The sequence below is a fragment of the Mirounga leonina genome, unplaced genomic scaffold, assembly GCF_011800145.1.
Source record: "Mirounga leonina isolate KUSES-001 unplaced genomic scaffold, KU_Mleo_1.0 Mir_171, whole genome shotgun sequence".
NCBI lineage: Eukaryota > Metazoa > Chordata > Mammalia > Carnivora > Phocidae > Mirounga > Mirounga leonina.
In genome coordinates, this window is record NW_023270436.1 from 17,887,850 (window position 1) to 17,901,411 (window position 13,562).

A 13,562-nucleotide genomic window follows, 5' to 3' on the forward strand; every position below is an offset into this window, starting at 1 on the left:
CTCTCTCTCACTCAAATAAATAAATAAAATCTTAAAAAAAAAAGATTAAGTGGGGTACTTGGTTTTCATTTCCTTTTTCTGGCTGAGTAGTATTCCACAGTGTGGGTGCCCCACGGTTACTTTAACCATTCACCATCGAAGGACGTCTGGGTTGTTTCCAGTTTGGGCTACTAGGAATAAAGCTGTTATGAACATTCGCGTACAGGTTTTGTGGGAACATAGGTTTTATTTCTCTGGAAAAATACCCAAGGGTGCACTTGCTGGGTGATGTAATTATGTGTTGAATTTTGTGAGAAACGGCCCAGCTGTTTTCCAGAACTACCATACACATTTTACATTCCCATCAGCAACATCAGCAATGTATGAGTGAGCCGGTTGGGGTTTTTTCCTCCATCTTCTCCAGCATTTGGTATTGTCACTATTTTTTATTTTAGTCATTCTGTTAGATGTGTAATGATACCTCATTGTGGTTTTTTTTTTTCCTCATTGTGGTTTTAACTTGCATTTCCCTGATAGTTAATGATGTTGACTACTATGTGCATTTATTTGCTGTCTGTGTGTCCTCTTTGCATATGCCTGTTGGTTCATGTCTTTTACCCATTTTCTAATTGGATTCTTTGACTGTTGAGTTTGGAGTTGTATCTTTTAGATACTAGTCCTTTGTTGGATATGTGGTTTGTACATATTTTTTTGAAGTCTGTAGCTTGTCTTTGCATCCTCAGTAGAGTCTTTCATAGAGCAAAACGTTTAAATTTTGATAAGGCCCTAACTGGTCTAGAGTTTTTATCATGAATGGTTGTTAGATTTTGTCAAATGCATTTTCTGTATCAATTGATATAATGATTTTTGTTTAGCCTATTGATCTACTGGATTACAGTGATTGATTTTCAAAGACTGAACTATGAACTAGTCTTATGTACCTAGAACAAATTCCATTTAGTCATGGTGTATGATTCTTTTTATACATTGAATTTAGCTCTGTAAGTTTTCCTCTCCATACTGCGTTAGCTGTATCCCTTATTTTGACTTGCTGTATTTTCATTTTCGTTCAGTTCTACATATTTTTAAGTTTTCCTCAAGACTTTTTCTTTGACCCATGGATTCTTTAGAAGTGTATCACTTAATTTCCAAATGTTTAAAGATTTCCCTTACCATTACTGATTTCTAATTCTGTTGTGATCAGAAAACATACTCTGTATGATTTCACTTTTTAAAAATTTGTCAGTTTGTCTTACAGCCCATGATTTGGTCTCAGTAAATCTTCCATGGGCTCTTGAGAAAAAAAAAAAAAAAAGATGTATTCTGTTACTATCAGATGGAATGTTCTATATATGTTAATTAGATCCTTTTGGTTGATGATACTGAGTTTCTTCTGTATGCTTGCTGATTATTCGTCTAGTAGTTCTTTTAGTTGCTGAAGTGGAGGATGTTGAAGTCCCTATTGTAAGCGTGTATGTGTCTCTTTTAGCTCGAATAGTCTTGCTTAATCTATTTTGAGGGTCTGTTGTTTGTTGCATGCACATCTAGGATTGCTTTGTCTTCCTGGTGGGTTGACCCTTTCATCATTTTGTAATGCTCCTTTTATCCTTGGTAGTTATATTTTCTCTGAAATCTGCTTTATGTGATATTAATATAGCCACTTCTTTTTTTGGACTAATGTTTACATAGTATATCTTTTTTTATCCTTTTACTTTCAGCCTTCCTGTGTCCTTGAATTTGAAGTGCATTTCTTGTAATCAGCATATGGTTGGGTTGTGTTTTTATCCACTCTGCCATTCTCTGCCTTTTAATTAGTATATATATTTTTAAACATTTATTTATTTATTTTATAGAGAGAGTGTGCGAGGGGAGGGCCAGAGGGAGAGAAGCAGACTCCCCGCTGAACACAGAGCCCCATGTGGGGCTCAGTCCCATGACCCCGAGATCATGACCTGTGCCAAAATTAAGAGTCACATGCCTAACCGACTGAGCTACCCAGGCGCCCCTTAATTAGTATGTTGAGACCATAAACGTTTAAAAGATGTATTTATTTATTTGTCAGAAAGAGAGAGAGAGCTTACAAGCAGGGGGAGTGGCAGGCAGAGGGAGAAGCAGACTCCCCTCTGAGCAAGGAACCTGATGTGGGACTTGATCCTAGGACCCTGGGATCATGACCTGAGCCTAAGGCAGACGCTTAACCGACTGAGCCACCCAGGCGTCCCAAGAGCATAAACATTTAAGATAATTATTGCTATGTTAGGTCTAAAGACTGACATTTTATTATTTTCTATTTGTTTCTTTTGTTTCTTGTTCTTCTGTTTCTCTTTTCTTGCCTTCCTATGAGTTACTTGAACATTTTTTAGGATTCTATCTTGATTTATTTATAGTGACTTTTAGTGTATTGCTTTGTATAGTTTCTTAGTGGTTGCCTTGGGAATAGTTTATTTGACTTACATGATATCTGTGTTCTACCACGGAGTGAAGTGTGGATATCGTCCTTCCATTTAGGTCACTTTAGCATCCTCACTTTTAAATATCATTGTTTTGAGTATCAAGTGGTCTTAAACTTTTTGTGTCAGTATCACATACAACTTAGAAAACTCATGAGAAGGACCATCCAGGATACTTGTCTGTATTTCATGCTCTTTCAGTTCTTCATTACTGATGCTACAAGATTTCTTTTATCATTTCCTTTCTCTTCCTTTAGCTATCTTTAAGAGAAAGTCTGCTAGTGACAGATTCTTTTAGTTTTCTGTTGTCTCAGATGTCTGATAGCTTTTTAAGCAGTTATTTTAATTTGTTTTAACTTTTAGTTTGAAAAGTTTCAAATATAAAAATAAATCTCTAGTACCTATCACTCAGCTTCAACAGGTGCTGCCATTCTTGTTCCTCCCAGTAGGGGTTTTTGTTTTTATTGTTTTTGTTTGTTTAGTAAAAGAAAAGAGCTCTTAACCTATATAGCTGGCAGGTGCTAAAGCATGTTATTAATCACGTTTTTAAATCCTCACAAGATGATGATGGGTATTAAAGAGGGCACGTACCGAATGGAGCACTGGGTGTTATACGCGAACAATGAATCATGGAACAGTACATCAAAAACTAATGATGTATGTATGGTGATTAACATAACATAATAAAAAAAAAAACTAGTAAAATAAAAAAATAAATAAAATCCTCACAAGAACCTTAAGGACTAGACCCTAGTGGTATCCCCATTTTAGAGATGAGGAAATGGAGGCTTAGCAAAGTTAATGACTTGCCTTAGGTCACACTTGGTGTTTGTTTCATCAGAATGTTTCTGTATTTCAGAGAACAACCCAACTGGGTTCTGATAGGGACTGGAACAGAGTGGAGGCGCTGTGCATTTATTAGAGAAAGCCCCGTTCATTGATTTTTCTTCCTCTTCCTGGGGGTATATTTTGCATTGCTGTTTCAGTGGCTCTCCCAGATAGCCCATCTATTTTGTTTGTAGCGGACACGTGCGTTGTCACCAGTGGTGAAAAATGCTAAGTTATTTTGATGGTGGCATTTTAAATCTCACCTTGTGTTTTTTTCCTCTTAGCTATCTATCAACGTCTATGACTACAACTGCCATGTGGACCTGATCCGACTGCTCCGGTTGGAGGGGGAGCTTACCAAAGTGAGGATGGCTCGCCAGAAGATGAGTGAGATCTTTCCTTTGACTGAAGGTAACGTGTCAGCAGTTGGGCTGCTTTTATAAATACAGAGAACTGAAGAGTATACATTCTGTTTTCAGTGCTGAAACTGGGACGTGTTCCTTAAAGAAGTGTGGAACATATAAATACAGTGGAAAGAAGAAAGCCCATCATCCAGTGTCAGTGTTTTCTAGTTTTTCATCTTTTAGTTTTTTGCAGAACATAGTTGTGATCATGTAATACTGACTCATGTTTTGGATCCTGATTTTTTTTCTTTATCCTACGTCATGATTAAACTTTTCTTGTATTTTTCTGTTTCCCATTCCGGTGTTCCGTTTTCTCAGCATCAGATAACTGTATCATAATTAAACTTTTATAAACAAATTTTCATGTAAATGTTTAATACCTTGTTTGTTACACAGTAGTTGGGCGTTTAGATTATTTATACTTACTTGAAACAGAATTACGCTGTGCCTCTTGTAGATCAGTCTTCATGAATGTTTGTAATTGATCTTTTAGGGAGGAATTGGAAAACACTGGTCTCAGATCCAGCTCTGTCCCCCTCTCCCTGCCCAAAAGCATAACTGCCGAGTATAGAAGCTGAAATCAGATTGCCTAGATTCATTTGACTGTACATCTTACTAGCTGTGAGACCTTAAGCGAATTATGTAAACATTGAGACTCAGTTTTCCCAGCAGTAAAATGGGGCTAACAGCAGTTTCTACCTTATAGTACATGGAGTGGATGAGGTATTCTGTGTACAACACATAATAAATGCCCTAGGATGTTGTAAATGCTTAGATAGGTGCCATCATTGTTCATTATTATGACTATCAATTACAGGAGTTTTAAAAAGATTGAATAAGAAATCCATATATGTAAGTACTTAGCAAAAATATAAAATGCCCAACAAGTGTAGGATATTATGATTTTAATTATTTGATCTTATTTGGAAGCATAAACCTGTGTGCTCAGTACAAGTTTGAAGAACTGCTGTATGAGATGGGTGAAACGCTTGTGTGCTCATGACTCGCAGTAAAGTCCCTGCTTCCATCCTGCCCTTTGGTGAAGGAGATGGTGATGCAGGAGGTGCTGTTGTCTTGCAGAGCTCTGGCTGGAATGGCTGCATGACGAGGTCAGCATGGCTCTGGACGGCCTGGACAGAGAGCACGTGTACGACCTCTTTGAGAAAGCTGTGAAGGACTATATTTGTAAGTTCCCTGTGTGCTTTTTCGAGGGGTCTGTGGATGCATCTGTCTCTGATGCCCTGGGTTGCGTTGTGAGGTGTTGCTCCTCAGAAAGGAGAGTGTTAGTCTGGCAATTAGAAAGATTTGAGTTTACTTATTATTCTCATTGTGGTTTTCTTTTCTTTTCTTTTTTTAAAGATTTTATTTATTTGAGAGAGAGAGATTGAGTGAGAGAGAGCATGAGAGCGGGGTAAGGGGCAGAGGGGGAAGCAGACTCCCTGCTGAGCAGGGAGCCCACTGCGAGACTTGATCCCAGGGCCCCGGGATCATGACCCGAGCTGAAGGGAGACGCTTAACCAACTGAGCCACCCAGGCGCCTCTGTCTGTGGTTTTCATTTGAGGATATCTGGTTCTAAAATACAATTAGAAGAAATGTTTGTAGTAAGGGAGTGAATATATTCACACCCAGCATTGTTTTGGCAGGGAGAATTTACATGGTATTTCCAGATGACTAAAGGTTGCCTTTTACACATTGAAGAATTGGTTTTTAGAAGTTTTGGACAGAACGCTTTTTTTCTTTTTTTTTTTAATATTAAAAAGCTTTTAAAAACTTTTTATTTTAAAATAATTATAGATTTACAGGACAATAGTACAGAGAGGTCCTATGCTTATTTCATCCTGCTTTCCCCAGTATCTTGTAACTACTCTACAAAATCAAAACGAGGGAATTGATCTTAGTACAATGTGCGTGTCTGCTTCTGTGACATCTAATCCCATGTGTAGATTCTGGTAACCACCACTGCAGATAAAGAACCCTCATCACCACAGAAGTCTGAGTTGTGTGTTGTCTGCTCGTTTTGACATTTTGCCAGTGCATGTGGAGTGTAGACCTCTCTCCCTTTAAATTTCTTTACCTTCCCCTGTTGGTAGTATGATTCTCTAAATATTCTCTTTACCTATGTATAGGACACGTCAGAGAATGTTGTGGACAAAGTATTTTTAAAAATATTTTTAAAAATTTCCTTTTTAAAAATTTTTTATTTTTTAAGATTTTATTTGAGAGAGAATGCACTTGCAAGTGGGGATTGGAGGGTGGGGAGGAGTGGAGGGAGAGGGACAAGCAGGTTCCATGCTCAGCCTGACCTTGAGATCATGACCTGAGCTGAAATCAAGAGTCAGATGCCCAACCACGTGCCCCCCCCAATTTCCTCCTTTTAAATTAAACATCCTTCCATATCTGGTTTTTCCCACTCCCCATTGTGAGCATTTCCCCTTGTGAGAAGCACTGGAACTTGAAGATGGACTGCCCTGAGGAAGAGAAATTTTCATGTGCCTTTACCAGCCAATAGAATTGATCAATTTTTAGTTTTTATAATCCAAATACTGCACATTACAGGTGTTTTGTGAATATGAAATTACACTATATGTGCTTTTAGTATTCTTGTGTCTCTGCTCTGATCCACCATGTGGCTTCTTAGAACCTCTTGACGGTTCCAAGGGTGTGAGGCTCCCATGTTTTCTGATGATCCTGTTAACTCCTTTGTGAAGGTCTCAGAGTCATCATTAACAGCACCTCCCGAGACTGTAATGTTTTTCAGTCCTTGATGGTCTGCAGTCACCCTGCTATCGGGCCTCCACTGTCAGTGCTGAGGTCAGCGTGCCTTCCTATCCCCCAGCTGCTTCAGGGCTGCCGGGGTCTGGAAGCCAGATAACCATGCTTCTTAGATTAGGTCTCTTAAAGTAGTTTTGAATGGGGACCCGTGGGGTTCTTGTGTTAGTTTCAGGAGCTATAGAGCATGGAAATTGTGTCCCTTGTTTTGTGAATGTTCGGAAGCCACTCTGGCCTGCTTCAAGAGTCGCATGCTCTAGCAGTTGAGCCAGCCGGGCGCCCCTCTCTTTTTTTGTTTTTTTGGGTTTTTTTAAAAATTTTTATTTATTTATTGAGAGAGAGAGAGAGAATGATGGAGAGAGCGCATGAGAGGGAGGAGGGTCAGAGGGAGAAGCAGACTCCCTGCCGAGCAGGGAGCCCGATGCGGGACTCGATCCCGGGACTCCAGGATCATGACCCGAGCCGAAGGCAGTCGCTTAACCAACTGAGCCACCCAGGCGCCCCTCTTCTTTTTTTGTTTTGCAGCCCATATGGCAGCTCTGTACTGGTGAGCTAAAACAGAGTAGCTAATAAACTTTGGCTAAGTTGTCTGAAATAAACCCGTTTCAAAGAAAAAACAAGCCCCAGTAAAACATACAGTAATTGTCAAATTGGCTTCTTTATCTTTTAAGTATTTTTATTTTACAAGGTTAATGGTTAGGCCTGTGAAATTATTTTCAGATCTTTGAAAAGTGACTTAATAGGCAAAACGTGTGCAGTGGGAACCACTGCATTCCTAAGGAGTTTAATTCATTAGTCTGCTTTTAAAGCCGCAGGGGTGAGTAAATAAAGTTTAAGAAGAAAGTGACAAAAAACGGGGCAACCAGATCTTTTCTGGTGTTGCTGTTTAAACATCATTACAAAGAGAAACTTAAAATATAGACTCTGGTTATAGGGTTGGTGGTTTCAATTTGTTCTTTGACTTTGACCAGAAAGCTTATTAAAAAGGTTCAAAAGTTAAAAAAAATCTAGGCTTTGAAATCTTTCCGAAAATTGACTCAGATTAGTAACTATTTTTATTGAATTTTCATTGAATTCCTTCCATTTTAATAAATAGGCTTTATAATAATGAGCATATTACATATTACCCGCTGGCCTATTCTGTTTATGCAGTAAAATCTCAATAATTATAACCTAGTAGGGACATTGTTTAAGATACACGTTTTTTTCCAGGTGCAGTATTAGTAATATACTACATACGTTAGGATGCTTGTCGATGTGCTCTTGCCTTTTTGCATGAATGAGTACTGTTTTGGTGGGCATGTTTCTTTTGTGATGCACTGGAACAAAAGTTTTGATTTTTGGGTATTTCATATCCTGAATTAATAGAACGCTTCTCCTTCTTAGGTCCTAACATTTGGCTAGAGTATGGCCAGTACTCAGTCGGTGGAATTGGTCAGAAAGGTGGCCTTGAGAAAGTCCGCTCTGTGTTTGAAAGGGCGCTCTCGTCAGTTGGCTTACATATGACCAAAGGACTCGCCATCTGGGAGGCTTACCGGGAGTTTGAAAGTGCCATTGTGGAAGCTGCCCGGGTGAGTGCCCCGGTCTCTGTGACCGGTGCTTGCCTTTGAGTAGTCGGGGCTATCTTTGTAAGTGGCCTTGGAAGAACACAGTTAACAAAATCATCCTCGCCAGTCCCTTAGTGGGTGGGCAGAAAGTAAAATCAGTAGTCTTTGTGGAACAGCAAAATTGGTTTCTTTGACTCAAAGATAACCCTGTAATTTTTCTGATATTTAAAAATACTATTTCAATTACTGGTTCCAGGTGAATATACAAGAATAACTACGTCACTCAAAAAGAATACATACATATGTATATCAGTCATGTCCATTAATAACTGCAAGAGATAAGAGATTTGACCCCATCATGACTGGATTTTTTAAAACTCTGACTCAAGGATTTTACAGTCCCTTCCCAGTGCGCCACTCCCCTCCCCGCCCCGTGTTTGTGTGAGTTACCCTTGGTACCTAGTGGATGGAGCCCTGCAGTAGTAGTTAGATGATTATTAGTAAAGTAGCCCAGGGCCTTGTTGATTACGTCCCTATTGAAAAGTCTGCAGTGGTGCCTTCAGCGTATGCCGACAGGCATCGGGGCGAACTCCTTCGGTTGACATTTTTGTGGCCCTCTAGCATCGGACATAACCCTGCCCCCCTCCACAGTCGTGCACTTGCTGGCTTCTGTACTGAATACTGTTCCTTCGACTGGGAGTCCGTTTCCTCCTCTCATGATGTTGGGAGAGCCTGCAGATGTTATCCCAAATGCCAGCTCCTGTGGGCATCTTGCCTCATTTCCTCCCTTCGTAACAAAACGCAGCCTTAAAAACCGGCTGAAAGCACGGTCCTTGGCTACTTGTGATCCTTTCTTTCGTGATGTTTATATTCTGCTTCATTGTAGTCATCTGTGCATTTATGGTCAATATACACATTTCTTAGGTTCCTATTTGCTTTTCACCCCATCATAAACAGTAGCAGAGGCAATGTTTATTTTTGTGCCTCGTGCAGCATTTGACACAATACCTTATGTATCAGAGGTCATATATATATATATATATATATATTTTTTTTTTAGTTTGAACTAAAAAATTGGTTGAAATATTTTTTGAAGTAGGAAGGACCACAAAGTTTGTCATTTACTACACATTTGCTTCTTTAGCCCATAGCTGGCTTCCTTTCCCCTTTTGACCGGGAACAAACCTTTGATTCACAGCTGGAGAAAGTCCACAGTCTCTTCCGGCGACAGCTGGCGATCCCACTCTATGGTAAGAGAAACTGACCTGTCGACAGCCGGCCCTGCGTGGTTTTTAAAATGCTTTGGGGTATGTCCTGTCATTAGGTCTTTCCCAGCATCCTGTGAGGCAGATGTTGCTGGTGTTCTTACTCTCACTGGACAGTGTCACTGTGGACAAGGCCCTTGGTAAAAACATACCTTGAATTGTTAATGGTCAAGAGGATTGAGGGTCAGCCAGCAGGACTAGAAGCCAGACTTGCTGACTCTCAGTTTCCTCTTTTAAGACACTGTGTTGGAGAGGTAGAGTTACTAGAAGGAATAGGGAAGCTGACTGCCTATATTTTCGAGGGAAACTTTATTGAGTAAGAGTTCCATTGTGAGCATTTTCTCTTTAGCAGTAGCCTCTTCCATATCAGAATGGGATTTTCCACAGGCTTATATCATTCTGTGGGGGTGATTTGGTTGAGGAGCACTGTTGATTGGAAGTGTTCATATCTGAATTTCTTCTTTAGACGTAGTTATACATTGTACACCCTTAGCTCCTCTGGACAACTGCTTGAGCCCAGACGTAATTTCTCTTTTTACTTTATGGTTTATTTGGATTTGATTTAACAAATTATAAAGTGGCTTTCCAGTTGAATGCTTGGGTGACATGCAGAAAGGCTGGAACTGAGCGGCCTGCAGGTTTCATCTCATGTACCAATGTGACGTGGCATAGTACAGTGAATAGAGCATGTACTTGAGCCAGACTGCCTGGTTCAAGGCCTTGCTCTACTGTGAACTGCAAAAATTGATGTAACCCTCTACTTGTGTTTCCTCAACTGCAAAATGGGGATCAAGTTAGAACCTACTCTGTAGAGTTGGGAGAATCGAATGAGTTAGTGGATGGAAAGTGTTAGAACATAGGAAGCACTAGGTAAGTTTTGCTGTTATTAACTGATTGATTAATTGGTAGGGCTTCCAGGGGAATTGCTTTGAGACAGAATCTAAGGTCAGGCCTGGGCCCAGTGGAAGATTTGAACATAAGAGTTGCTGTGGTCACTGATGCAGGAGGGGCTAGAATCATCCGAGTCTCATGGTTTAATCTCTGGGTTGATAAAACTCAATGGCAAGACCTACGGGGCTGAATCCATCTTTCAATAGATATGGAGGCCACATTTGCAGAGTATGAAGAGTGGTCAGAAGACCCAATACCAGAGTCGGTGATTCAGAACTATAACAAAGCACTACAGCAGTTGGAGAGATACAAACCCTATGAAGAAGCACTGGTAAGTGTTGGCCTCTTTACAGTAAACTTCTTGCTGCAAATTTTTCCCTAATCAGTAGTTGCATCTTTAAAATTTGTTTTGTTGTGAAATCTATAGAGTGTATAAATGTGTGCGTACAGTTTACATACTAATAATAAAGTGAACATCCATGTACCCACCACCCAGGTTAAGAAATAGAACATTGCCAGTACCTTAGAAGTCTCCTATGTGCCCCTCTCCGATTGCCTCCTCTTCCCTCTCCCGAGAGGTAATCACTTTCCTGACTTTTGTGATAATCGTTCCCTTGCTTTTCTTTATAGTTTTACAATCTATGACCATATCCTTGATTAATATATTGTTTAATTTTGCTTGTCTTTGAGCTTTTATATAATGGAATCATGCTGTGTATTTCACTGAACATGTTCTTGGGTTGTAGTCACGTTGATAAGTATAGTCTGTTTCCGTGGCTGTGAAATTGTATGTGTATGCCACAGTTTATATATCTGTGTTCCTGGCTGGGTCATTTTCCAGTTTGTTGCGAGGAGGAGCAGCATGTTTCTGGCCGTTCTTGTGCGTGTCTCTTGGTGCACATATGAAAAGGGTTTCTCCAGAGTGTATCCCTAGGAGGAATTGCTGGATCATAGGATCGTGCTGAACTGTTTTCTGTGTTACCAATTGACACTCCTGCCCAGGAGTTCTCACTGAACTGAGGGTTCTCCTTGGTCTCGCCAGCTTCGATACTGACATAAATTTTAGCCGCTTTGATGGATCTGAAATTGTAGTTTTAATCTGCATTTCCCTGATTACTAACAAAGTTGAGTGTTTTTTCACATGTGTTGGCCATTCAGATTTCCTTTTTTGTGAGGTGCCTGTTGAAGTCTTTGACTCATTTTTCCTTCATCTGTATTTTTTTCTAATTAATTCATAGGAATCCTGGATCTTAATCCTTATTTTGGTTGTATGTATTGCAGAAGCTTCCCCCAGGTTTGTGGTTTGTCTTTTTAGTTTTTTAGTGGCATCTTTTGATGAGCAGTTCTCAGTCTTATTCTATCATTATTTAACATTCTTTCTCTTATGGTTCCTGCTTTTGTTACACTTAAGAAATCTCTCCAGGTTCCAAACTCATGAATATTCTTAGCTCTGTTTTCTTCTGAAAGTTTATAGCTGTGTATTTCATGTTTAGATCTTCATATGGAATTGATTTTTGTGTATGGCGTGAGGTGGGGTCCAGTTTCATCTTTCCATACAAGAAGCAGTTGTTCCAGCACCGATTCTGATAATTCCATCCTCCCCTCATTGATGTGCCGGCCCACATCTGTCAGAGATTAGCTGTCCATTGGGGTGTGGATCTATTTCTGGGCTTTCTGTTCTGCTCCACTGGCTTATATTACACTGTTCTAATAATGATAGTTTCATAAGTTTTGCTCTTAGGTAACATGAATCCCATCCATGTTGTTCCTCTTCAAGAGTGTCTTCTCTTTCTTTAGCTCTTAATACTTGGATTTGGAGTCAGCTTTTCAGGTTGTATTTAAAAACCTGTTGAATTTTGTATCGGAATTGCATTGATCAGTTTGGGGAAGAATAGACATCTTAGAAATATTGAGTCTTCCAGTCTATGAACGTGGTATAGGCCTTTGCTATTTAGGCCTTATCTTTCTGTAAAGTTTTATAAATTTATAATTTCATCTGGTCCCTTGAACACATTCTTTAGATTTGTTTCTAAGTTATTTTTGATCCTATTGAAAATGCTACCTTTTTAAAAGATTTCCTTTTCTAATTGTCCTTGGCATATAAATTGTAATTTGTTTTTTATACTAATTTTTTTGTCTTTTGGACTTTCTAAATTCTTAATAACGACAAATAGATTCTTTTGGATTTTCCGTGTTGACCATAATATTTGTTTTTTGACCATAATATTGTTTGTAAGTGGCATTTTTCTACCTCTCTTCGTCTTAGAATACTTTCAACTTCATTTGCCATGCCTCAGAGTTACACTCGTGTTTTCTTGTATTTCTTGCCTTTCTGTTTGACCTGAAAGGCATCGTTGTTATCTTGCATTGTACAGCTCCAATTTGCTTACATTCACTACATGCATTTCCCACTGCCTTTGCTCTTCTTTACTTGCATCCTGGAGCTTTCATCTGGAATCATTTTTATTTTGCTTCAGTTACACCCTTTAGAGTCTCCTGCACTGGGTATTTGCTGGTAACAGATTTTCTCAGTTTTATTTTGGAAAGCTCTTCACTTTGCTCTTCTTAAAAGTTCATTTCTCAGGATGTAGATTCTAGATTGACAGTTATGTCTCCTGTCTTTCTGGCTTCTGTTGTTGCTGTTGAGACGTCAGCTTCTTTGATGGCAATCCTTGTTTTCTCTCTGGCCCATTTTAAAATCTCACTGGTTTTGTTTGATGTCCCATAATTTCAGTACAGTAGGTCCAGGGGTGGATATCTTTGCATTTATCTTTTTCGTGGTTGGTTGGGCTTCTTGGCTCTCTTTTTGGTATCTTGTTTTATAGTAAGAACAGTGACTTTGAGAGCCAGACTGCTTCAAGTTTGGATGTTAGCTCTGCCAGTTTCATCCTTAGCCGCTGTGTGTATCAATCACCTCAGATGTAAGGTGAGGATAATAATGACACCTCACTGTGAAGATCAAATCCTTAATAGATCTTACACCGGCAAAAGCTTAACCTTCACCTAGATTTTGTCCTTAGTATTTCTTGTGTCTTTGCCAGTTTTCTGATGATTTTCAAGACTTTTTTCATACTGAATCCAGCAAGTTTTAGTTTTCAGTGGCAGTCTGTCTGGTTAACCAGTTTGTCAGTATAACTAGAAACTGAGACTAAGACGTCATTTTCTGCTCGGAGCATGCATGCTCTCCTGCTGGCCAGCTAGTGCTCCCTCTCCCTTTTCCATGTGAAAATGGTTGGTATGCAGTTGTATTTCTCAAAGCCTCATTAATGAAATCCTCAACTGGTTCATTTTGTTACGACCGTTGGTGAAGTGTGGCTGAAGAGGAAAGTTGAGTAGGGGTTTTTGTCTGAAAAGAATTTTGATTGTAGGTCTTTGGATCAGTAAACATTCAGCCTAGCCTTTTTCATGTTCTGCATGTACCTGTACGC

General features: G+C 39.5%; 1 protein-coding gene across 2 annotated transcripts in view; it reads left to right on the top strand.

The window, feature by feature from the left end:
* The window catches only part of SART3 (spliceosome associated factor 3, U4/U6 recycling protein), a 35,113-nt gene that overhangs the window by 4,706 nt on the left and 16,845 nt on the right, over positions 1-13,562 (top strand). For both annotated transcript variants that reach the window (XR_004681436.1, XM_035017223.1), the window contains exons 2-6: positions 3,542-3,668; positions 4,742-4,846; positions 7,818-8,002; positions 9,177-9,228; positions 10,341-10,465. Coding sequence is in view for 1 of the 2 variants with exons in the window: in XM_035017223.1 (XP_034873114.1) it covers positions 3,542-3,668; positions 4,742-4,846; positions 7,818-8,002; positions 9,177-9,228; positions 10,341-10,465 (594 nt within the window). In the remaining variant the exon portion in view is untranslated. The remainder of the gene's footprint in view (positions 1-3,541; positions 3,669-4,741; positions 4,847-7,817; positions 8,003-9,176; positions 9,229-10,340; positions 10,466-13,562) is intronic.